The sequence below is a fragment of the Cavia porcellus genome, unplaced genomic scaffold (assembly GCF_034190915.1).
Source record: "Cavia porcellus strain 051 isolate PalLab524CR breed Dunkin Hartley unplaced genomic scaffold, mCavPor4.1 scaffold_27, whole genome shotgun sequence".
Taxonomy (NCBI): domain Eukaryota; kingdom Metazoa; phylum Chordata; class Mammalia; order Rodentia; family Caviidae; genus Cavia; species Cavia porcellus.
In genome coordinates, this window is record NW_026947510.1 from 7228130 (window position 1) to 7252857 (window position 24728).

General features: G+C 37.2%; 1 protein-coding gene across 6 annotated transcripts in view; it reads left to right on the forward strand.

Annotated features, from left to right (window-relative positions):
- Positions 1-24728, forward strand: part of Kbtbd12 (kelch repeat and BTB domain containing 12) — a 55689-nt gene that overhangs the window by 4863 nt on the left and 26098 nt on the right. For 4 of the 6 annotated variants that reach the window (XM_013152824.3, XM_013152831.2, XM_013152834.3 and 1 more), the window contains exons 2-4: positions 2263-3432; positions 7557-7827; positions 10015-10165. In XM_013152824.3, coding sequence (XP_013008278.1) covers positions 2363-3432; positions 7557-7827; positions 10015-10165 — 1492 coding nt within the window. In that variant the 5' untranslated portion in view covers positions 2263-2362. Of the gene's footprint in view, positions 1-2262; positions 3433-7556; positions 7828-10014; positions 10166-13346; positions 16216-24728 lie in introns of those variants that run through there. The other 2 variants (XM_063237798.1, XM_063237799.1) reach the window with 2 other exon arrangements.

The following is a 24728-nucleotide window of genomic DNA, read 5'->3' on the forward strand; positions in this document are numbered from 1 at the left end:
TACTGAAACACAGCCACACTCATTAGTTTACAAACTTGGATGACTGCAACAGAGGCCGTGTGGCCTGCAAAGCTAAAATAGTTGCTGTCTGGCCCTGTCTTGCCAGCCCTAGCACTAGAGAGAGTGGATAAGATTGCTGACTTTGTGTCCATTTCATGAAAAGAGGCAAACTCAAAAGAATGATTTAAGTGATCTGTTGTTTTATAACAAGGAGAAAGGAGACTGAGAAGAGGTTTCTGTGGTTCTCTTACATGACAGTTTAATAATAGAAAATATAAGAATAGCAAAAATGGTATTTTATATAATTACAATTACTTTAGGCAACCTTTTCTAAATATTTTCTGCATGTACCACTTACATACACAAGGAATGATTTTTGATTAAAAATATCAGCAATTCTAATTAAAATCAGCTTAACTTGTCTCTCATAACTGAAAACTACGGATATAAGGCGTGTTTCAAATTCTATAACTATTCTGCCTGTGTCTCGGATTTGCTTTGTCTCCAGGCTGATTTATAGGATCATGGCTATAGCAGCCCTTGACCTCCCTCCTTTACAGTGTGTGAACCCCTAGTCATCAAACCAGAGACCCATGCTTCACTCTGATTAGACCAATCTCAGGTCTGGTGCTGCCCCCAAAACAGTAACAGTGGGTGGGGGAGTCAGTCCAACCCCAACTGCACTAAATGAGGGCAGGTTACATGATTAAGAAATCCAACAACATCCACTATGAAGTTGTTTATAATATACTACCTGTGGGTAGTGGTGCATACCTGTAATCCCAGCACTCTTGAGAGGCTCAAATGCAGCATAAGTAATTTAGCAATTTAGTCCTTGTCTCAAAACAAAACAAAACAAAACAAAACAAAACAAAACAAAAACAAAACAAAACAAGGCAAGACAAGACAAGAAAAGAATGAAAGAAAAAAGCTGAGGATATAGCTAGTGTAAAGGCCCCAGGTTCAATCCCTGAAGATAGAACTAAGTCATCAATACCAGAAAGTCCAGCAAGTGGGACAGGAGAGGTTAAATTGTACAGCTTCTGACGTTAGCTAGTTGTTATAATTCCACAGACTTCAGCACGGTGCTTCATAGGTCTTAGAGTTACCATCACACAATTGAGCATTCCCGTCATGCGTAACACTTGCTCTTAAAATGAGCTTTAATTCAAGCTCAAAAACGTCATTTCTCATGAGATTCTTAATTCTCTACAGGGCTTCAGAGGTTTAGAAAATGTCTACCTTTCATAGCTGACAAATTTTGTGTTCATATTATTGAAATCTTACCTCTCCTTCCTCAAATGTCAGGACTAACTTTTCTGCTGTCAACATTTATTCTCATATATGCATCTTTAAGCCAAGTAGGAGCTAAGAAAGGAGGCAGAAGCTGGAGATCTCATGTGAAGGTTGGCTCTAGGAATATCCTTTAAATCAAAGCAGCTAATTAACTATCTTGAAACCTCCTGTTTCCATTGCCCCCGGGAAGGCAAAGATGGCACCACTAGCTTGAAAAGACTTTTAATTAGACTAGTGCTTTTTAAAGCAAGAAGCAGTTCATTTCTGCCACTATGAAATGGGGAACAAAGAAGAGCTGAGCAAAGAGTGAGGACAGAGAAATCGGAAGGCTTTGGTGCATTTTCTAGGTTGAGCATGATTTAGTTGGAAGTTCCAAACACCGTGAATTCTCAGATAAGCAGACATTTGCCTGTGCTTTTCAAAGATCAATAGAAATGATCTTTGTATTATCTTCTCCTTTGAATTATTTGTCCAGTGTCAAAGTTTGAGCAGAATTTTAGTGTACTTTGTTCCCAATCATCCAGGTTCCAGGGTATATTCTGCCTGGCCCTGGTCAGGTCATTATAACACATGGTTGTATTCTTGGAGAGGGTGCATATAAACTTTTGGGTAAGACTGCGTTTAGAGAGAATACTAACTGGTGCCCTGTGCCATTCTACCTGCAGTTTAGCCTTATTTCTTAACTGAACTAGAATGGCAAATATGTTCTTCATGTCCCTTCTTTCTTTGTTCCTACTGGAACACTCCTCGAAAAATCTCCACTGCTGTTTAGGAAATATTTTTGTAGCAATTAATAATTTGCTAGTTACATATCAAAGACACTTTCAGATGCAAAAATAACTGTCTTAAATTGCTCTGTTTACAATGAATTATATTTATTTTTAAATACTTCTTGGCACTAATGCTGCATATTCCAATTAAAGAAATTTTTTCTTAGATGAAAACTACTTGTTTTCCTACCCTCAGGGGTATTTCGTGGCATCTCTGTGAGTAATCAGAAAAACAAATAGCTACTCAGGAATCAAGCTAAACGTAAGGAAGATCCAGAAACTTCGGAGAGTGTGTCATGGAGCGCAAGACTGAGGGAAAAGAGAAATGCCAACACAGCTTGAACTTACTGAATACAATTAAGAACATGAGAGAATTAACAGAAATGATTGATGTAGTGCTCATTGCTGAAGAGGAGAAATTCCCTTGCCACAGACTGGTCCTGGCTGCCTTTAGTCCTTATTTCAAAGCTATGTTCACCTGTGGACTGCTGGAATGTACTCAGAGGGAAGTCGTCCTCTATGACATTACAGCAGAGAGTGTATCAGTGATACTAAATTACATGTACAGTGCAGCTCTGGAGATCAACAATGCTAATGTGCAGACCGTGGCTATGGCTGCCTATTTTATGCAGATGGAAGAAGTCTTCAGAGCGTGTCAGAAATACATGATGGACCACATGGATGCCTCCAACTGTGTAGGAATTTATTATTTCGCAAAGCAGATTGGAGCTGAGGATTTATCCGATCAGTCAAAGAAGTATTTGTATCAGCACTTTGCTGAAGTGAGCTTACATGAAGAAATACTAGATGTGGAAGTGCACCAATTTCTGGCACTTATTAAATCAGATGATCTTAACATATCCAGAGAGGAGAGCATTCTGGACTTGGTGCTGAGATGGGTAAATCATAACCAAGAATTGCGCACAGAGCATCTCGTTGAGCTTTTGAAGGAAGTCAGATTGGAACTTATAAATCCTTCTTTCTTAAGGCAGGCCCTCAAAAGGAATACAATGCTGCTGTGTGATGCAAGCTGCATTGACATCATTCAGAATGCATTCAAAGCCATCAAGACACCCCAGCAGCAATCTCTGAATCTTCGCTATGGCATGGAGACCACCAGTCTTCTGCTTTGCATTGGCAACAACTCTTCAGGAATCAGGTCAAGACACAGAAACTATGGCGATGCAAGCTTTTGTTATGATCCTACTTCCCGGAAAACCTATTTCATCTCGTCTCCCAAGTACGGAGAGGGGTTAGGGACCGTATATACTGGCGTTGTCATGGAAAATAACACTATCGTTGTGGCTGGGGAAGCAAGTGCTTCAAGACTCTCTAGACAAAAGAACAAGAATGTTGAAATTTATAGGTTTGTATCTAGCAGAAAATTATTTTTATCTTGTTTTGACATTGGCAAGTACTACTGAGTGGTCATAACTTAAATTACATGTAATCAAAATTACTTTGTAAATCTCCCATAAGGGATAGCATACATAACCGAGTTGTATGTATGCATATGTATAAACCCATAAATATAAATATAGCATAAATGTAGCATTCATAATTGGGCATGTTAAATTTTCTCTTGCTCTTCCTTTGTTAAATTTACCTGAGTTAAATGTATGTATGCTATTTTTGAAGTGTTTTCCACTCTTACCTTTCACTATTTATTTATATGATAAGGTATAATATATTGCTTTGTTTTTAAAGCCCTTGATATAAATTTCAACAGTGAGAAAAGTTTATTAACCTAGATATTTTTGAACTTATTTTTAGTTTATCATTCAGAATAGTAATTTTTTCCTAACCAGAAATTTTTCATTCTGTGACTTTAATTTGTGAATGTTTCCTAAACCTTTAGTATTGAAAAATACCCATTACCGAAGGATATCTTAATTCTAGGATTGCAGTAAGAAGAACAAGAATGGCTGCTAATCAGTAGTGTATCATTGGAGTCTTATTTGTGAAAACACATACGTTTACCATTTGTTCAGCAGGTAGTCAATGAGTTATGCTTAAATCTAACTGAATATAAAATTCACACCTAGAATACAGACTAGATGGTAAAGCTTTTCTTCATACCCTTCCCCTCTCAGTGATTTTTTATCAGTTTTTCCAGACTGTTCAGTTAGAAAGTCCTGCTTTGTGACAGTGAAGGTGACACAGAAAGGATTCAGAGACCTACTGCTTCCTTTTTGTCACTTGGCATCACAGTATCTGCTTTGAACTACAGCCCATGTTCATCCCCCAAGGATGTGTCCCCCTCCCCTGTAGTAAGAGGGGAGCAGATGCGGAGCCCTAGGTGAGTGGTCTGGACCCACATCATGTCTTGGAGTCATGTGTTACTGAGCTGAAGGATCAGCCTTGCTCCAGGTTCTCAGATATGGACCGCAGAGCCAGAATGTCAAATTCTAAAGGAAGAAAGCTCTGGCTCTCCGGCATGGCTCTTATGAACCCAGGCTCTTGTTGTATACTTAATTTGGTTATAGTAGATGCCCTTTTTGCATCTTAGGCACATTTGACCATGTACCTCAAATCCTTTAGATGGCTTTTCTTCATCTTCAGCTCAACAGTCCACAATTCTCCCATCAGAAGTTATTTTTAATAAAGATCCAGCTTTTTGAAAGTGTCTCTGTTCTGATCCATGGACATCTTTGCTCTTACCTAGTTTTGAAAGCCCACTCAGTCCCAACTTTGGTCAGAATTAGTGTTAATCAGTTTTCTGTCACTGTGACAAAATACATAAGAAGGTCAACTTAAAGACAAAAAATATTTATTTGGGCTTACAGCTTCAGAGGTCTCAGTGCTTGGTTGGCTGGTTCCATGACCATGAGCAGAGGTGAAGCAGAGCATCACAGTGAGGGTATGACAAAGGAACGCTGCTTACCTCAGGGCAGCCAGGACAGACTTACAGAAAGCAAGAGTCCAAGGACAAAATATAGCCTTCAAAGCTATATCTACCATGATGTATATCATCCAATTAGGCCCCAACTCCTGATAAACCCATTAGCTGATGAACTGATCAATGAATTAATCCACTTGATGAAGTTAGAGTCCTCACTAGATCCAATCACTTTCTGAAAGCCCCACCTCTGAGCACATGAGACTTTTGAGAAACACTTTAAATTTAAACTATAACAATTAGGGTAAAAGTTACCAGTGACTCCCACCATTTCCTCCAGTAATGAAATCATCATGCTATTAGCTTAAATGAAACTTCTGTCAGTGACTGAGTAGTTAAAATCCAGCACCTCAGAAAGTCACCTTAGTGCCAGTTTTGTGATACATGTGAGGAATATATTGTGCTATGTGTGGTACATTCCTGCAATATTATTTCTGTTTCTTAACCATTTCATCTTTGTTCAGATGCTTGAGTTTGTCCTTTCTGTGTAACATGTACATTTCTATGCAGATGTGTTCTTCTTGAAGAAATAGGCTAGTATTCTAGTAAGAATTTCTTTTGAAAAAGATTTGCATTTCTGATACTACTTATCTCCCCACATCAGCATACAAGAGGGTATATGTTACCTCTAAGATATCAACCTGTTAATTGCTTTTGTCACTATTGTTTACTTTTTTATATTATATCCACTTTTATCATAAGTGAGATTTATAATTTAATATGGGTACTTTCTCTCTTCCCCTTTTCATTCTAAATATTACTATAAAAATCAAATCAGCAATCACCCAATAGATGTGTACTTTCCAACCTTCATGGGATGTATTCTGTTCCCAGCCAGCTTTCTTAAAACTATGTCTCAGAATACAAAAACCCATTTTTACTTCTATTTATATATTCATTCAGTTGGCTTTATTTCAGTAACCCCCACGTTAAGACAGTTAATCCTCCTTTCTCTTCTAAATCTATACAATTAAAAATAGTAGTGAAAATATTACCTGTGATTCTAAAATCTCATTCTCTACCTAGAGTTATATGAAAAACAGGCATCATAAGATTTGATAAAGTTCTGTATTCATTGGTAACAAGCCAGATATGCAGTTTACCTAAGTAAATGTTCTTTCTGGGAAATGTGACAGCTGACCTGGAACAGCTACAGGAAATACCCATTATATGACTCTCAAATGTTACTTAAAAGTTGTATGCTGTACAAAATAATATTATTCCTTCATCTTTGTTATTCTTTCCAAACAGAACACCTTTTGTCTTATTTTTCATGCTCTCCTATGTTTTTATATGTTTAACTGCATTTAATTTCACGAAGTTCCTGGGTTTTCTGGGACATTTAATTTCATGTATTTATCCCACTGTACTTTTGCAGTGTCCTTGTACTTATGTCCTTCTCAAACTGTGTATTCCAAATTATGATTGGAAAGAATAGATTTACAAGACAAAATATACTCAGTAAGTACTGAGTGCCCTTCCTGCCAGACAATTTGTTACTGTGTCGGATCAGCAGGCACTGAGATGTATATTCCAGGCCCTCTCTCCCCAGACTCCCTTCAGACTGATGGAACTGTTCCTGTAAGAAATTACCATATCTAGTTGATTAAAATAGATGTTAAATACCCAGCAGCCTTCTACAGAGGTGGGGGTTTATTTGAATTTTTAAGTACTGTATTTCATTAACTTGTAACTATAGCATTTTCTGCTTTAAAAAAACTTAGTGTTCTCTATTTCTTGTATGAGTGCATATTAATATTTCAAAATTTTAATGTGGCATTTTCATGAATGCCAGAAATGTTTTGATCTATCTATCCCCATTACTCTCCCTTACATTGCCCTCAGTTCTCTCCTTCATTTCCTTCTTTATGGTGTTTTTATACAGTGCTCTTGACCCAATTTTGTTTTTTGTTTTTTTGAGACAGAGTCTCACTATGTAACTCAGGCTGACCTTGAACCATTGTTTAGCTCAGGCTGGTCTCAAACTCACAGCAATCCCCCTGCCTCAGTCTCCAGAGATTGGGATTATAGGTGTATACCACGGTGCCTGGCTAGTGTCGGCACAGTTTTAAACCAATTAGAACCACAGCAATCCTTAAAATTCTACACAGCCCACATCATCCTGTTTGAAATGCTGAATTGAAGTATTTTCGGATTCTGTCCTAAAATTGTAATTTCTTTAGCATGAAAATATTTCTTGATCCCTGAATAAGGCAAATGTGTATATATATATATTTTTTTTACTTGTTCTTTAATGTCAAAATTACAAATGATTTACTGAAAAGCTTTCCTACTCATTCTTGATTTTCTTTCCCAGAATTAGGAAATGAACACTAGTCCTGAGCAATCTGTACTTTTTCTACATATGATTTTTTCTAAAATTCTTCAGGTAGTTTTGATCAGTCATCTTTAAGCACATTATATTTTGGTCATCAGTCCTTAAAAAAAAAGTGAACCTGTACCACTGTTTTATTTTAATGTTACAAAGCCTAGATCTCATTGTTTTTAATTGGAAAAGAAACTTCAGTGTGTTTCTTAGGTGAGTTGTTTTCATAACTTTAATCCTGGGTTCTCTCTCTATTGATTTACAGGTATCATGATAGAGGAAACCAGTTTTGGGAAAAGTTATGCACAACTGAATTTCGGGAGCTGTATGCTCTGGGCAGTGTCCATAATGACCTCTATGTTGTAGGAGGACAGATGAAAATTAAAAACCAGTACCTCATTACAAATTATGTTGATAAGTACTCTGTAGAACGAGACAACTGGAAAAGGGTGTCTCCTCTTCCACTGCAGTTGGCGTGTCATGCTGTAGTGACAGTGAAAAACAAACTTTATGTGATTGGAGGCTGGACCCCTCAGGTTAAGAAATTTCTTGTGTACCTCATTGGCATGGCTGTGCTGAGTCTGGCTCCGCTGGAAATGCTGTAGTTGTTGAATATAAAAGTATGACTTACATTTTGATAAACTGCTTTCTGTCTCATAAGATGTAAATTTAAGGTTTTAAAGTGGTGAAGCAATTTAGAAGAATGGATTTTAAGTGTGTTATTTATAGCCATGACTTCATTTGGTATTCATGCTATATTCTTCATAGTCTTTCTCATCCTTGCTAATTATGAAAGATGTTTCATACTAAGGGATTATTTGTAGGGAACGTTTAAGTAGGAGCAGAGAACCTGAATCCTCATCCCAGACCTGTCCCAGATCCAATAGCTATGTGACCTGGAACAAGAGACTCTTAGGTCTCTTCCAGATTTAAAAATCTTACTCCAACTGGGAAACCAAAATACTGATCCTGCGATAGTGTAATGCTGTCCAGGAAAGTACATCATGATTATGAACACTGTTTTTGTAGAGCACCAGCCAATGGGGACAGCGGAATACTGTTTATATGGAAGGCCAAGGAAGTAATGACAGCCAAAATGAAAGAATCAGTAATGTGACCTCAGTGACCTCTCCCCTCTTTTCAGTGTCCTCTTGGGTCCTTTGGCACTTACAATAGTGTCTCTCCAGCTGCTCTCTGCTGGCCATCCAGTCCTTTAAAAAAAATTAGTCATATCTCATTTATCATACCCATAATGTAAGGCAAATGTATTTTTGTCTGCATTATTTCTTGTTTCCTACAGATTTGCTTCATGATAAAACTGATACCTTTGTATTCATTTTGCATTTTGCTTGGATTTGCCAATTATAGTGTACCATATTTGTTTTTAAAAGTTAAACTTCCTACTTAATCCATTTTTATTGTTAGCAGATAAAAAAGTAATACAAATTTTATCACATCTAGTACCCGAAACCTGACAAGTGATTTGTACATTTTTAAAACTGTCCATTTACATAGTTAATTTTTCATGAACAAGCTCCAAAGACAACTAAAGAGCATGTCTTTATTTTTAAAAAAAAAAAACTAGTACTGAAGTACTTCAATTAGAAGGAAAATTAAGCCAGGCATGGTGGTGCACACCTATAATCCCATGGCAGAAAAATTACCACGAGTTCGAGGCCAGCCTGAACTACATAGTGACACCCTGTCTCAAAAAAAAGGAAAATTAAGATAGTAAATATTTGTTAATCTATATTCTGTGAACAAATAACATGTGCTGCATAACAAAGGCTTTTACTAATCTGATTGCATATCTAAAATATTACATTATATTGCTAAATCTAAATCTGATTGTATATCTAAAACAATATATTACATTGCAAAATAACCTGGAGTTGGGAATGTATCAGAGTGCTTAGAGCTCTTGGCATATTTAAGATAGTTAACTAAAGTCAATTACACACAGCTTTCATAAGTTTGTCAGTTCTTTGTTGAACGTTTGGATCCAAAAACAAAACAAAAAAAGAGACACTTAATGAAGCCTTAGCTTGAAGTCATGAAGTTCCAGATACATTGAATACAGAAAATATTATTTCACCTAGAATTTGAAAAGTCATTTATATCTGTGTAAGAATATAAACATATTCCATTTGCATTATCTTTAGATGTGAAAAATGTATAAATGAGTACATAAAAACAACTTTATATTAGTCCATAGAGCTTGAAAATTGAATTCAGGCCATTTATATACAGGCCATAATTATGGCATAAAAATTATCTAATTGCTAAAATACTAATACATTTTTTGCAACTTCCACACATTAGACAAATGCCTTATGAATTATTAAAATAAGTTTCACACAAATATTAAAATCCACAACTATAAAGTTTGTTAACATGAAATTATACTTTAAATACTGTTCAAGAGAGTTTGGTTTCATTTTTAAGATTTTTAAGTTGCTTCATTTCTTTTTTAAAGCTGTCGTGTCTCACTACTAGAATCACAGATTGTTTGCTATATCCCAGCACCTTAGCACCATCATGTTAGAATATAAATTCCTCTGATTGACAGGATACTCACAAGCTCAAGTCCTGGGATTGGGTGTGTTTGTGTCACTGTGGTTAACCTCTATTTATCTCTTGGCTGTCTGCTTAGATTAATTGTACTCATGTACTCACAAAGACCTCTAAGTGGTGCGTTATATTGACTGTCATATTCCCTACAGATGGATCTTCCTGATGAAGAACCTGATCGATTAAGCAACAAACTGTTGCAGTATGACCCCAGCCAAGATCAATGGCAAGAGCGGGCGCCCATGCAGTACTCTAAGTACCGATTCAGCACAGCCGTAGTCAACAGTGAGATTTATGTTCTAGGTAAGGAGCAGCAAATTGCAAGCAGAGTATAATCACTTGTATTTTTCTCAGCAACTTGCCTCAGTAAAAATGAAATAATCTCCCTTACTCTTGTATTTGATTCAAATATATGCATAACTAGCCTAAAACTTCATTTTATTTCTTGCTTTCTACAGTACAGTCAAATAAGATTAAATGAAAGTTCATTGACCTACTGGAAACAAAACTATTTTTATGGCATTTTCAAGAGGCTTAAATTGCAAAGGCAGTGGTAATAGATCCTTACATATACTACCAAGTAACATACTTAGAAATGAAAATAAACCTGTGGCCCCTTTTAGCCAGTGAAATGTGAGTTTTTGCAACCAACTGTAACTGTGTTATTAAAACACACGATAGGCAATATGTCAGCCCTCTTCATTTTGCCTAATTCACCAAATTTCTGTAGAGCTGTTACCAAATATTTTTCACCTGAATGTGGTATTTTTAACCTCTTGAATATGTGTGATTTTATAATAACCATCAGGGACTGGCAAAAGGCTTGGGTTAATTCCACAATATAAGTAAAAACAATTCCAGAATACACCACCTAATTCCTTTATCCTACTTCACATCATGGTTTTTCTTGCTTTTTTAAAAAATGTCTTTTAATCTTCTAAGTGCATTCTGTCCCCCTAACAACATCCTCTATTACCTTCCCTCACGTCCCCGGAGTATGGGAAGAGAGATGAGGTGGGGAAGCTGACTGGGCCAGTAAGATGTTAATTGTGCCAGTTCTTCCCTGAGTCCCATCTGTATTGATGACTAACTGGCAAAAATACGGGAAGGTGATGGGTAGCAAAAAAATGACAAGGAAAATAATAAAACATGCGATGAAAGCAAACCAAGCATTTGAATAGAATGCCTTTTTTAAAAAAACTAAAAGAAAGCTATTATCTCTTGGTTGTTTTTTCACAGCATGAAGCAAAATAATTCATGTACTTAAGCATTAATAATTGTTTTATTTAAGAACAAGAACATTGTGCAACACAATTTATGACTGCCTTAGTTATGAGACTAACTTATAATTAAATTTTCCCTCTGTATAAATATTCCTTACTTTGTTTTAACCATATGCTGTGTCACAGGCCTGGAAGAGATAGTACCTAGACTATGATACATTGCATGCAGTAGGTGTATAACTCAAGATTGTGTGGGGCTGATCATATTAAAGTTGGATATAGCCAAAGTGTGGGATGAAAGTGATACATCAGTTGAATCAGAATGAGATCTTCCCCAAAGATGAAGTCGCAATAGGCTGGATGTGGAATAAAAATGATACTATCCTTTTTAGAAAATTATATGGAAAAAGGAACCTTAGAGGTACTCCTAGGAGCTTACACTTCACTGCACAGATAAATGTCCACTGAATGAATGAAAAGAGGCAGCTATAAAAGGATCTGTAGATTGCATCTGTAAAAAATATAAAGGAGTATGCCCTAGGATAGAGACAGGAAGGGCAGGAAAGAAAAGTGGGGGGATGGCGTAGTGGGGTTTGGAGATGAAAATAAAAGTGGTAAGAGTTGAAAATAAGTGAAAAATGAGTGAATGAGCCACTAGAAACAGGGAGTTGAGAGAGACAACAGTAGATAACTGTGAACCAGATTAGAAAGGCCATGGACAAATAATTAAGACAATAATAGTGAACAGGGAGAAACCACACAGAAACAACAAGAAAAATGTTTTAGGAAGATTGCTGAGGTAAAGATATGAACAACAGAGCAAAACTAAGAAGAAAGAAGGATTGGAGAGACCAATTAGGAAGACTTTTGTGGTAGCTTATAGATGTTTAGAACTGTGGACCAGTTTAGAAGTCACTTGAGCAAGCTTTTACCACCCTGTAAAATTCAACCCAGTCATCTCCAACACTTGTTACTTTCCAAATATATTTATAAGCTTTGAAATGAATGAAGATCAGTTGTTTAGAGTTTTTCTGGTAGTTTTAGTTTAAATTTAATTATTTACTGTATACATAATTGGAATTTGGACAAATATCACAAAGGACCTTAAGAGCTCACTAGTTTGAACAACTCACAGAGGTGCCATATGTCTTAATGGTCTTGGTAAAAACTTTGGCAGACCTATGTGTATCCCCATTATTTTGGGGGTTGCTGACAATTAATATAACAATAAAGTCTCTCCCTAATCCTTGCAATGGATTTACTTCCTTACTGTCTCCTAGATAGTTTAAAGGAGGTCTCCACAGAGGAGCCTTCTCCACCATGGAGGCAGCATAGTAAACTGGGCAAGGTACCAGCTTTAGAGGACATTTGGATTAAAATCTTAGTTCCATCTCTTATTCTCTGGATGTCCTTGTCTAATAAATATTTTATTATTATTATTATTATTATTATTATTATTATTAATATTAGAAGTAGAATGCCCATCTTAGAGTTAAGAATAATGTGTGTAAATACCTGCAACGTAAATGTTCAAATTTATAAACATTGCTTACTCAGTTCATCTATGTTACAGGCTGCTATAGTTTGCAACTACCATGTCCTCCAGGGTTTCATGGCTTGTTTGCCAGTTGTGGTGCTATTGGGAGATGGTGGAACCATTAGAAGGTGGGGCCTCTGAAGGCAGCTACAGTATTAAGGGTATGCCCTTGGAAGGCATATTGAGGGCTGTCAGCTGTCTGTCTGTCTCTCTCTGTCTTTCTCTTTCCCCACCCCTTTATATTTCTTTGCTGTCTAGCTGCCATGAGGTAAATAGACTTCATCTACCATGATGTTCCATGGTAGATATCACATATCACAGAACCAAAGCAACAGGACAGGCTGTGTAATGAAACCTCTAAATCATGAGCCAAATAAGTCTCTCCTTCTAAAGGAGAGATTATGTGATTATGTCAGGCATTATGTCCCAGAAAACTGAAAGCTGACGAAAACAGAGATACTTTGCTGAAATTCTTAACATAAAGCTTTATTTTAATAAAGATGGCCAAAGTCTCTCCTAAATGGCTGGCTAAATATCCAGAAAGATCTTCCCAGCTGAAAATGTGGATAAAATACTTTTTAAATTTCTAAGATTTGCTATACCAGTAAGAATTTTGTTGGCAAAAAGTTAAGTGAGATCAAGACTTCCAGCTATAGAGTGAAAATGTTGGCATCTTCTCCCCCAAAAAAGAAGAGAACAGTCAGCCGAGGCTTCTGTATTTCAGGAAAATATCTTTCCGGAATGGAAATGAAATAAATGTATTCAAGGGTGGAAGAAAATTAAGAGAATATATAGGATTGCCCTGAAAGAATTACTGAAGGATGTTGTTCAGACAGAAGGTAAATTCTGCCGAAGGAAAACCGAGAACACTGGGATGAAATAAAGCCAGTAGAAATGGTAAATATCTTGGTAAAGAGAATATTATTTTGATTCTGAGTTTGTTGAAATATTTTCTGTGATTGAAAGTAAGAATTATGTCTTATGGGACTTTCAGTGTTATTTAGGCATCTGAAACATGTTTTAATAGCATTAAAAGGAGGATGAAAAAGAGATACATAAAATTCCTATCCTTCCAAATACAGTAGTAAAGTGCTGATTCTAAATAGACTATGAATGTTAAGTACATATTTTGTAATTCTTCCTCAAAAAACTATTAAAAGAGATATAGTCAAAATCACAATAAATACATAAAGATAAAGGTCATCAAAATGTTCAAATATCCAAAAGAGAGAAGCCAACACAGAAAAGACCAACAACAACAAAAGAGAGAACAAGCAAAAAAAAACCAAGTAGTAGTATATCATCATCCAGCCATAAAAATAAGTACCTGGAATGCAAAGGCTTTGGTGACACTGTTAGCAGACTGAAATTATCAGGATGGTTTACAAATAAAGCAAACTACCAGTATTCTTTCTTTAAGAAACCCACTGCAGTTGTAGTAACATAGTTTATGAGTAAAAGGATGGGAAATATGTAACATGTAAACACTAATCAAAAGAAAACTGGTGTAGCTATAAGGCAATCAAAGTAGACTTCAGCAGAAATAAAATTTCCAGAGATACAGAAGATATTCCATGGTGATAAAATTACTGAATGTCTATGAAGATATAATAATACTAAACATGTATGCACCTAACCACAGATTTTACACAAAGAAAGAACTGATAAAAGGAGAAATACCCAACTTTATAATAAAAATTTTCGCCGGGCGTGGTGGCTCACGCCTGTAATCCCAGCACTCGGGAGGCTGAGGTGGGAGGATCCTTGCAAGTTCGAGACCAGCCTGGGCTACAAAGTGAGCTCAAGGCCAGCCTGAACTGCATAGCAAGACCCCATCTCAAAAAGACAAAAAAAGAACATTTAAAAAAATTTTTTTAAAAAATTCAACATTCCTCTCTTTGTAATAGAATCAGTAAACAAAAAATCAGCAAGTATATAGAACTGAACAACACCATCAACCAACTGAATCTGATTGTCCATTGCACCCATGAGGAGCATGTGAAATATTCACCAAAATGGACCATATCCTGAGTCAGAAAATAAACCTTAACAAATTTTAAAGTTAAGCCATATAAAGTATGTTCTCTGATGCTAATATAATTAAACTAGAAACAAGATTACACAAAATAACATCGAAACACTTAAAAATTGAGCTACACACTTAATAATCCATGGGTCTAAGGAGCAATCTCAAGAGAAATTAGAAATATAGAGAACAAGATTAAAATGCAAATACAACATCATGGTGAGTGTGCAGCTAAGTTGTTCTTATAAGGTAATTTACAGCATTCAGTGCTTATGTTACAAAAGAAGAAATGTGTCAGGAGTCTACACCCTAACCTGTCGGCATGGCTGCCTATAACCTGGTATAGATCCGACATGGAAAGAGTAGCTGGAACATGGTATCACGTCAGCGACTGGTACAATCCCAACCTGAGCCCAGCAGGCCACAAAGAGGCAAAGCGTGGCAGGCATGCAATGCAAGATGCTGACTATGAATTTGACATCTACTTCACCTTAGTGCAGAAAAGAGTAGTCCAGACCCTCTGGACAGTACTGGATGCCATTGACTAGATGTGGGTGCCCATGGTAAGAACTCGGCACCTCGAGGAGCAGCACTTTGAGGGTCTGACTGAACTTAATAAAGCAGAAACTGCTGCTAAGCACAGTGAGGCTCAGGTGAAGGACTGTAGGTGCTCCTGTGATGCCCCACCACCTCCAACAGAGCCTGAGCATCCCTTCTACAGCAACATCAGCAAGGATCATAGGTGTGCAGACCTTACTGAAGACCAGATGCCTTCCTGTGAGAGTCTGAAAGACACTATTGCCAGAGCTCTGTCCTTCTGGAATGAAGAAATTGTTTCCTAGGTCACGTGTTTTTCCAAATGACTTCAGCATCAATTGATGTGGTCATATGGCTGTTCCTATATAGTCTCTTAATATGGTATATCCAGATTTATTTCTGAATACTGAACTAAGTTTGCATGCCCAGGATAAAATCCATCAGGCATGGTGTGTTATTCTTTTTATATATTGCTGGATTGAACTTGTTAAACTTTTTTTGAGGTTTTTATTCCTATGTTCATTAGAGATTTTGGTCTATGGGTTTTTTTTTTTTTTTTTTTGGTACCATTTATCATCTGAGTTGCTATGAGGCAATGATAGTCTTATAAGATGGGTGTGTTCTCTCCTCTGTTCTGAAAGTGGTTTTAAAATTGGTGTTACTTTTAAATGTTTGGTTAAATTCACTAGTGAAACCACCCAAGCCTAGAGTTTGTTGTTGTTGTTGTTGTTGTTTTTTAGCATTTTCCACTATGAATGTAAGCTATTTGAGCATTTGGCTTATGAATTTTGTCTTGAGTAGCCTTCAGTAGTTCTTTATGTTCAAGGAACTGGACCATTTCACTTAAGTTTTCAAATGTAAAGTTGTTTGTAGGGCTGCCTAACTGTCCTTTTGATGTTTGCAGAGACCGTAGTGATATCATTCACTCTTCATATTGGTGATTTGTGTATTTTTCTTTTTATTTGTCAATCTTTGTAAAGGCTTAAGCAATTGTATTGATTTTTTCCCCCAAATAAATAGCTGTGCTTCATTGTTTTTTTGTTCTTTTCAGCAATTGGAATTGGGTTTTTTCTGCTTTTAATATTGACTTCCTTCTACTTGATTTGAGTTTTAGTAGAATAAGGAAAGAAGAAGTTGTGCAAATTGGAAAGGAAAAAATGAAACTGTCCCTATTTTCAGATGGCATGATTGTCTATGTAGAGAGCCTCCAAGGATCTGTTTTTTAAATTCCTAGAACATGAGGTTAGTGTGGTCAGTGCATACTAAAGTTCAAGCTTATTTCTTCTATAGTGAAAATTATATATATTCAAAGTTTATAGCATGTTTTAATATACAGATACATAATTAAAATGATTTCTCCATCTCCTTGCGTACTCTGTGTGTGTGTGTGTGTGTGTGTGTGTGTGTGTGTGTGTGTGTGTGTGTGGTGAGACCACCTGACAACTCTCTTAGCAAATTTCCACTGTATGGTAAAGTATTAGCTACAAGCATCATGCTATGCATTAGGTATGTAGACTTATCCAAGGTAGCTGCAACTTTGTACCTTTGACCTAAAGCTCACCACTTCCTACTTCCCAGTAAACATTGTTCTACTCTGCTCGTTACTCAATTTTTTTTGGATTCCACATATAAGGGAGATTGTGAAGTACTTTTCTTCCTGTGTCTGGCCCTCCAGGTTCATCCATGTTGCCGCAAATGCCAAGATCTTCTTTTCTAAAGCTAAATAATATCTCACTTCTTTGTTTAATAGTCCATTGGTGAAAACTTAGGCTGTTCCCATATCTTGGCTATTGTGAATACTGCCACATTGAATGAGAGTGCATATATATCTTTTTGAGGTACTGCTTCCATTTCTTTTGGATTTCCAAATGACTTTGGCATTAATTGATGTGGTCATATGGTTGTCCCTATGTAGTCTCTTAAGATGGTATATCCAGATTTATTTCTGAATACTGAACTAAGTTTGCATGCTTAGTTTGAATGCTAAGTTTGCATACTTGAGAAAGGATCATATCTACTGTTTTTAATTTTTTGTTGAACTTCTGTACCGTTTTTCACAATGGCTGTACCAGGTTAAATTTCCACCGAAAGTATGTAAGCATTCTCTTTTTTCTGCTTCCTAGCCAACACTTTTATCTTTTTTTTAGCTTGTTAATCCTATCCTGACCCTTCTACAGGTATGATGTAATATCTTATTGTGGTTTTGATTTACTTATCTTTTCATATCTTTTCACTGTTGGCTGTCTATATGTCTTCTGTGGAAAGTATCTATTCAGGTCCTTTGCCCATTTTAATCAGTTATTTTTCTTATAGAGTTGTGTTGGGATATTTCCTCATTATCAAATATATAGTTTGGAAATATTTTCTTATCTGCAGGCTACATGCTTTCATGTAATTGACTTTCCTTTTCTGTGCAGAAGCTTTTTAGTTTAATATAGTTCCACTTTATTTTTGCTTTTGGTGTCTGAGGTTTTGGTGTCACATCTATAAAAACGATTGTCAAGGCCACAGCCAAGGAACTTTTTCTTTATATTTTCTCCCGGGACTTTTATAGTTTGGGGTCTTATTTAATCTTTTAACCCATTTTGAGTGATTTTTTTTTACGGAATAAGGTGGGGCCCAGTTTTTTTCTTAGCTTGTGGATATACAGCCTTCCCGACACCATTTATTGAAGAGACTCCTTTTCCCATTATTTATTCCTGGTACCCTTGTTAAAAATTAGCTAACCATGTGTATTTGGGTTTATTCCTGATCTCTATTCTGTTCCATTGGTATGCATCTGTTTTTATGTCAGTAATACACTGTTTAATTGTAGCTTCGTAGTATAGTGTGAAACAAGGAAGTCAATACCACTAACTTTGTTTTTTCTCAAGATTACTTTAGCATTTCAAAATTTTTTATGGTTTCAAGTGAATTTTAGATTGTTCTTTCTATTTCTGTGAAAAATATTGAAATTTTGATAAGAATTGCATTGAATCTATATATTGCTTTGGATAATATGTACATTTTAACATTGTTAATTCTTTCAGTCTATGAACATGGTGTGTTTCCATTTGTATTAAAACCTTGGTTTGTGATCATAGTTCATGCCAGAAACACACTTGTAACCCAAAGCATTTGTATATCAAAGCAAGTTTTTCCATCAGAAATAATGAAAATTCAGATAATTAATTCCACAACCCAAAAATATCTATATAAAAATACTACAATACCATAATATAATACAAAATAACAAAGAAAATACAAAATACTGTATGAAGAAAAATAAACAAATTAACCTGCATTTACTTTTGAAAACCTCCATGACTAGTATGAGGGAAATGAGAGAGGAGGTCTGGGTACCCACACCAGGCTACCCACACCAGGTCTGTGTAGGTGACTTTCACTATAACTAACAGAATAGCTGATATCTGTAGTATTAGCTCAGTGGAATTTTTTTCTTTTCTTGTAACTTTTAACAAGGTACCTACCCAATGATACTTCCTTTGCTTCCTTTTTAAGGATATGACATTTCATTGTCATTAAACAGATAAGCAGCTTGTGCTGCTACAGCGGCTTACATGGCTACCGCTTTATTTAGGTGGTGCTTTTCTACAAAATTTTGCACTGTTTGCTACATTGTACGCATCTCCCTAATCTTATTTGAGTGAGTGATTTCTCCACCTTTTTCTTCTTTTACTCTACTGTGTTGGTTACTTTTTTTTTTTTTTTCTCATTGCTGTGACAAAATACCTGGTATACAAAATGAAGGAAAGGTTTATTTAGCTCTAAGTTTGTGGCAGTTTCAGTCCATAATCTGCCAGCTCCAATGGGAGAGGGCAACAGTTCCTGGCAACAGAAGACACCAAAAGCAACAAGAGAAAAAAGGAAGTAACACAGGGAGAACAAACCTCTTTCCCTCCCTCATATCATATGCAGGCTACCCACACCAGTGTGGGTGTATCACTCACACCCATAATCCCAGCATTGGACCAGGATCAGTCACAAACTCTAGAAGCTTGACCCCATGATTCCATGAGACTTTGGGGGACATCTAGACACAAATCATAACATTCCATCCCTGGGCCCCCCAAAACTCATGCTCATCCCTTTATGCGAATGACATTTAGTCCATCACCAAGAGTTGCCAAAATCCTAACAGTTTCAGCATTACTGAAAAGTCCAAATCCCAGATCTAAGGCAAACTCTTAGGTGTGAGCCCCTCTACAAATGAAAAATTAACATGTAATAGCACAAGACAAACATTACCATTCCAAAAGGTACAAATGCGAATACAAAGCATTGAGACAAAAGCAAGTGCAAAATCCAGCAGGGCAAACATTAAGTGCTGTAGTTCCATGTGGACCATCTGAAACAACAGGTTGTAAACTCCAGAGGGCTTATGTGGCTCCACCCCTGCGGCACTTCCAGTGGTTGTAGCTCTCATAGCTTATCTCCTAGGTCCACCTTCCTTCCTCCTTGCAGTTTTCCTCCAGCAATCCACATTCCTGACTTTTCCAAACTTCTGGAGTCTCTACTGCAATTTTGACTTCACATTCACAGCTTCACACTTTTCCCTCTCAGGGACACACTGCCTGGCCTCCCAAGTCTTCTTCTGAAATCTGGGTGGGAGCCTTTTTAATTCCAGATCTCTTGCATTCTGCATGCACCTAAAATCAGTGCCACATGGACAAAAATGCTGAAGTCTGCTGCCAGTTGGGGCAGTAACCAAGCTTTCTTCTCTTTTGTCTGTAGGGGTCAAATGCCTGGATCACCAGGCACCTGAATTTGATTCTGAGGAACAAATTCTCTATGCCACTGCCATTTTGGAACTGGGTCTGGCTGTCACTGCCATTCTGGAACACAATGTGGCTGCCACCATTCTGGAACATAGTGCTCTGTGGCTTTATCCTCAAAGCAAAGTCTTTTACTTTTGCAGTTTTGATGCTCCACTCTTTTGCAAAGAGTAGAGATTTACTGCTTCTTGTGATACCCTCAAGCCATCTTTTATATTCTTCTATTCCTTCTCAGCAATCAAAATCTTCTCAGCTCTAACTTTGTAGTCCACAGCTTTACTGGAGCTTCCTTTCTGCTCAGAATTACATTTTAAGTCATCCTGCTGGGCTCTTCACTCTTGATTTACAACATAAATCTGGCTAAAAGTCCCTAACAATAGCCATGCCACCGCCTCAACATTAGACTGCTTTGAAATTGCCTTTCCATATTAATTAGTCTACCATCCTTAATCTCAGTGTCAGGCAAAATCTCTAAACATGGGCAAAATGCACATAAACTTTCTGCCAAGCCATAACATACAGTGTCTGAACTCCAAAAACCAATGCAGTTCTTCCCAGCAGAAACTTCCCAAGCCTGATCTTTACTGGCAGGATTTCTATCAATTCTGGCCTTCTGAGCTCTGACTAGGATCTCACATACAAAATAGCCTAAGGCATTCTGGTTCTACTCTTTCAGGTGACATCTCTGAACCTTTCCAAACTCTTCCCACAAGCCATTCCCAAAGGTTCTTGAACCACATGGTCAGGTGTAGTTACAGCAGCGGCACAAAATCTGTATTAAAGTTTTACTGGAGAAACAGATATAACACAAGACACACAACTATATAAGAAATTACAAGATTGGCTTATAGTGCTCAACCACACAGTCAAATGGGGAAGCATGCAGAAGGTGTCTACACATTGGAGGCTGAAGGATTCAATCCAAGGTCTGGAGTTCACTACAGTGTCCCATGCAAGTCTGTATCGGGAGGTCAATAGGTCTGCAATGAATGCTCAAGAGTCTGTGCTGGAAGCCAGGAGACAGTGTCCAAGCTATATGCGAAGACTAGAGCCCCTCTGAAGAACAGAACCTCATTTGTCCTTTTATACCGTTCAGGCAATGACCCACTATTGGTTGTGTCTTCTACACCTTAAGGTGTAGAATTGCTAAGCCAATTTAGTGAAGCATCTAAACTTCTCAAAGTGACACAATCAACCACTACATCTGCAGATGAGATCTTCTCTATAACTGCTTGCTCTTGTGATGTGATCACCCACAATCCCACAGCAAGAAAGACAGAGAAAGATGGTATTGAGGGGTGATGACATTGACTAGTTGTTATCATGTGACATTCAGTGTCATGTACTACTTGTATTGCAAGATATCACTCATTTATCAAGTTACAATGTATTATAAATGTTCATCTTGGAGAACCCTCACAAAACAAGTTATTCACAATCCAAGTTTTTACTGTATTTGTATCTTCCTTAGTTTATTTCAGCAATACTATAAGATTCAAGGTAGAGATCTTCAATTACCTTGGTTAAATTTATTTTTAAATATTTTATTCTTTTTGATGCTATTACAAATGGGATTGTTTTCTTAATTTCCCTATGCTATGATAGCTTAAAAACTCAACTGATTTATCTATTTTGTGTACTTCCACTAATTTATTAGTTCTTACAGTTCTGTTGTGGAATCTTTAGTTTTACACATCTAGGACCATGTCCTCTGTAAATACAGTTGGTTTTACGTCTTCATTTTGGTGTGTGTACCTCTTTTTTTTACTCTGTTTGCTCTTTTTTACCCTGTTTTCTCTAACCTATTTGGCACTTCTAGTACTATGTTGTGCAAAAGTGGTAAGTCCTGATATCCTTGGCTGTTTTCAGGTCTTACAGGGAAATCTCTTACTTCTTCCCTATCAATCACTATGGGATTTTCATGAGTCGCCTTCACTGTGTTGAAAATATTTCTCTCTACACATTTTCTGAAGAGTTCTTAGGATTAGACGTTGAATTTTATAGATGTTGTTTCTGTACCTATTGAGATGGTCCTGTGCTTTTATATTTAATTTTACTTAATGGAGGAATAATGGAGATAGCTTAATGGAAATAACTCTCATTGAGCAAAGCAAACCAATGATTTATATAGGATTGTGAGCAAGAATTTATTTTGGATTATTTTCAGTTACAGAGCTGAGAGTGTATTACTGTCATTTAGGAGTATGCTTTATGTTCATTACTGAGGGGGCAGTGGGTCAATTCAACCTGAGAAGGGGTTCATTGCCATGAGTCAACCACTGATGAGCTACCTCTCAGAGAATGAGCTGTCTGTCTCACTGATGGGTCCCAGAGGCATGTTCACTGAAGTGAGTTTTCATTGATTGATTAACCATGTCAAAAACCAGTTCTGATGTTGACTCAATAACATAGCTGAAAAACAATTCATCTTTTCCAGGAGTTCAGACTTTTGTATATTTCTGCTCTTTCCTTTTGGTCTTCTATCAGCCAAGGCAGCAGGGTAGACCACCAGGGATTTTCCAGATGTTTACCATTGTTGCTGGTTCTTCTACAGGCAAGTTTTTGTGGGTCTGATTTGCAGTCTACATGTAGAAAGACATGCCCTTATTCTGGTTTTGTCTTTGAATCATTTGTCAAAACATTTGTTAGAACGATTGGCTGTGTAGATTTTAGACTTCATAATGGCAGAAAACTGCAGCAAGCTACTGAATCACAGCATTACAAGAGACTGGAGAGCAGTCTAGTGGAATGATCGGACTTTTCCAGGATTGACCATGAAAACTAGTCCTAACAATGTCCTCAGCCTTCCTTAATAGATTGTATTTTCTTTTGCCAGGATAGAAATTTCACTATTAATCCAGATTCAAAATGAAGTTGTTACCCTAGCAATGGCATGGACTCTCTCTAGTTAGCAACAGGAAATTCAAGGCTTTACTGACTGTATAACTACATGAGCAAAAGGATTTAAACTGGTTGATTGCATTCCAAAGGTCTGGACTTTACTATTTTCTGTGTTGGCCAAAGTTAAGGACACATTTTTGAGGACCATCAGAGGTGAGCAGCATTTGGAGTGAAAGGACCACATGGTTCTACTTTCTTCATTTCCTCCCATTGTAGGGTATACTGATGACCCACTGCTCCTGGACACAGCCTTCTTCTCTTTGTGGAGCAGGTACCTATTATCACATGAGAAACGAGAGAACAATGCCCAGAATATATTCTTCCTACAGGGCCTAAAGATGAAAGCGTAAAACTACTAGACATAGTGCCTGACGTTGTTGACCCTGGAGGTTTGATTTGAATTGTAAAGATGGGATCATTTTGGCTTTCAGTTAAAATCTGTGCTAGCTTTTTATTGTGAAAATGTTTGTCTTTGAAAAACATGCTGTCATGGATAACATAAATAATTCAAATTTTGGTGAAAACAGTCTATGTCAAGGGGCATATTAGTTACAAATTGAATTTTTTTCCTGGAAATCTATAAAATGCCTTAATAAAAAGACATAAGTAGGTTCTTTGCTTAAGTGATCTACTGTTCGCATGGTTCCTGGACATTTTATCAGCTTTACTGCATAGTGATTGGCTTTGCATTGGCCAACTTCCTGGAGAGCTTACAATAAGCAGTCTGTAAAGCCTCTGAGTAGATGACACCCTTACTGCAAATGCAGGTGTTTAAACCGTGGGTTTTGTTTTGGCCTTTTTCCTGAGAATTTTCTCTGGAACATAACCATTTGTGTTCTGAAGTGCAGGATGGAGTGGCAGTGATTGTGAAATGACACAAACCATTGAGAGTCTCTGGGGAAAAACAAATGGAGGGGCTGTGTTCGCTGTAAGATGCCTTATTTTATAAGACAAGCCTTTTGTCATCTGTTCAGTGAAAGCTCATTTTAAGGGACAATTAAACTGCTGTAACGCTAACTGCCTATGAGAGGCAGTCCAAAAACTTAGGGTAATATATCCTACTGATGTGAGAAACATGAAATCCTTGTCTTCAACTTTTTAATTTCCATTTTTATGAATAACAAAGTAGAGAATGGCTGAAGTGCAGACTCCCATTAGTAAATTTTTGAGAAAGATAAGACCTCCTGGGTTCCCCCTCTTGGAAATCTGGTCATGAGGTCTTGTTAAACACTTCTGTTATAAAACACTGATTTAAAGATGGCACCAAGGTTAGCTCTTCAAGAAACAATGAGGGCTAGAAAAACTAGCAAGCATTTTATATTTTACACTGTTACATTTTTGGAGAAATGACACTTGCTTCTGAATTCATAAGTATGCTTTGATTTTCTGTCAGTGTTTTGGAAAACTCAAATTGTATTTGAAATCCCTTTGGCTTACTGGGTCAGGCACCATTTGTGGGAGCTTTAGAGCTGCATCACGCTCCCCAGCTTCCCCTCTGCCCCACACAGCCCACCTCTAGCCCATGGCCCCAGTGTCAGCTCCTGAACTGGCCTCCCTCCCTTGCCACTGTGGTAGTGCTGCCTCCTCTGGGTTGCCAACTCCTGTATAGCCCGAGAAATATCCCGTCTCTTCATGGACACTGCGTGACCTCTTGGCAGGATGAATTATTCTGGTCCTTGCAACAGCGGATGTTTGACCTGTAACTGCCTTGTCACTGTAATTCAGCCATCTTAGGAAGAGACCACATCTTCTTCATCTCTGTGACTCTTTCAAAAGCCAACTAGGGCCTGGCTTTATGTGGTAGTTACTTGGTAAATACTGGTTTACTGAATTGAATTTTCTCATCTTCATAGCCTGCCCTACTTTT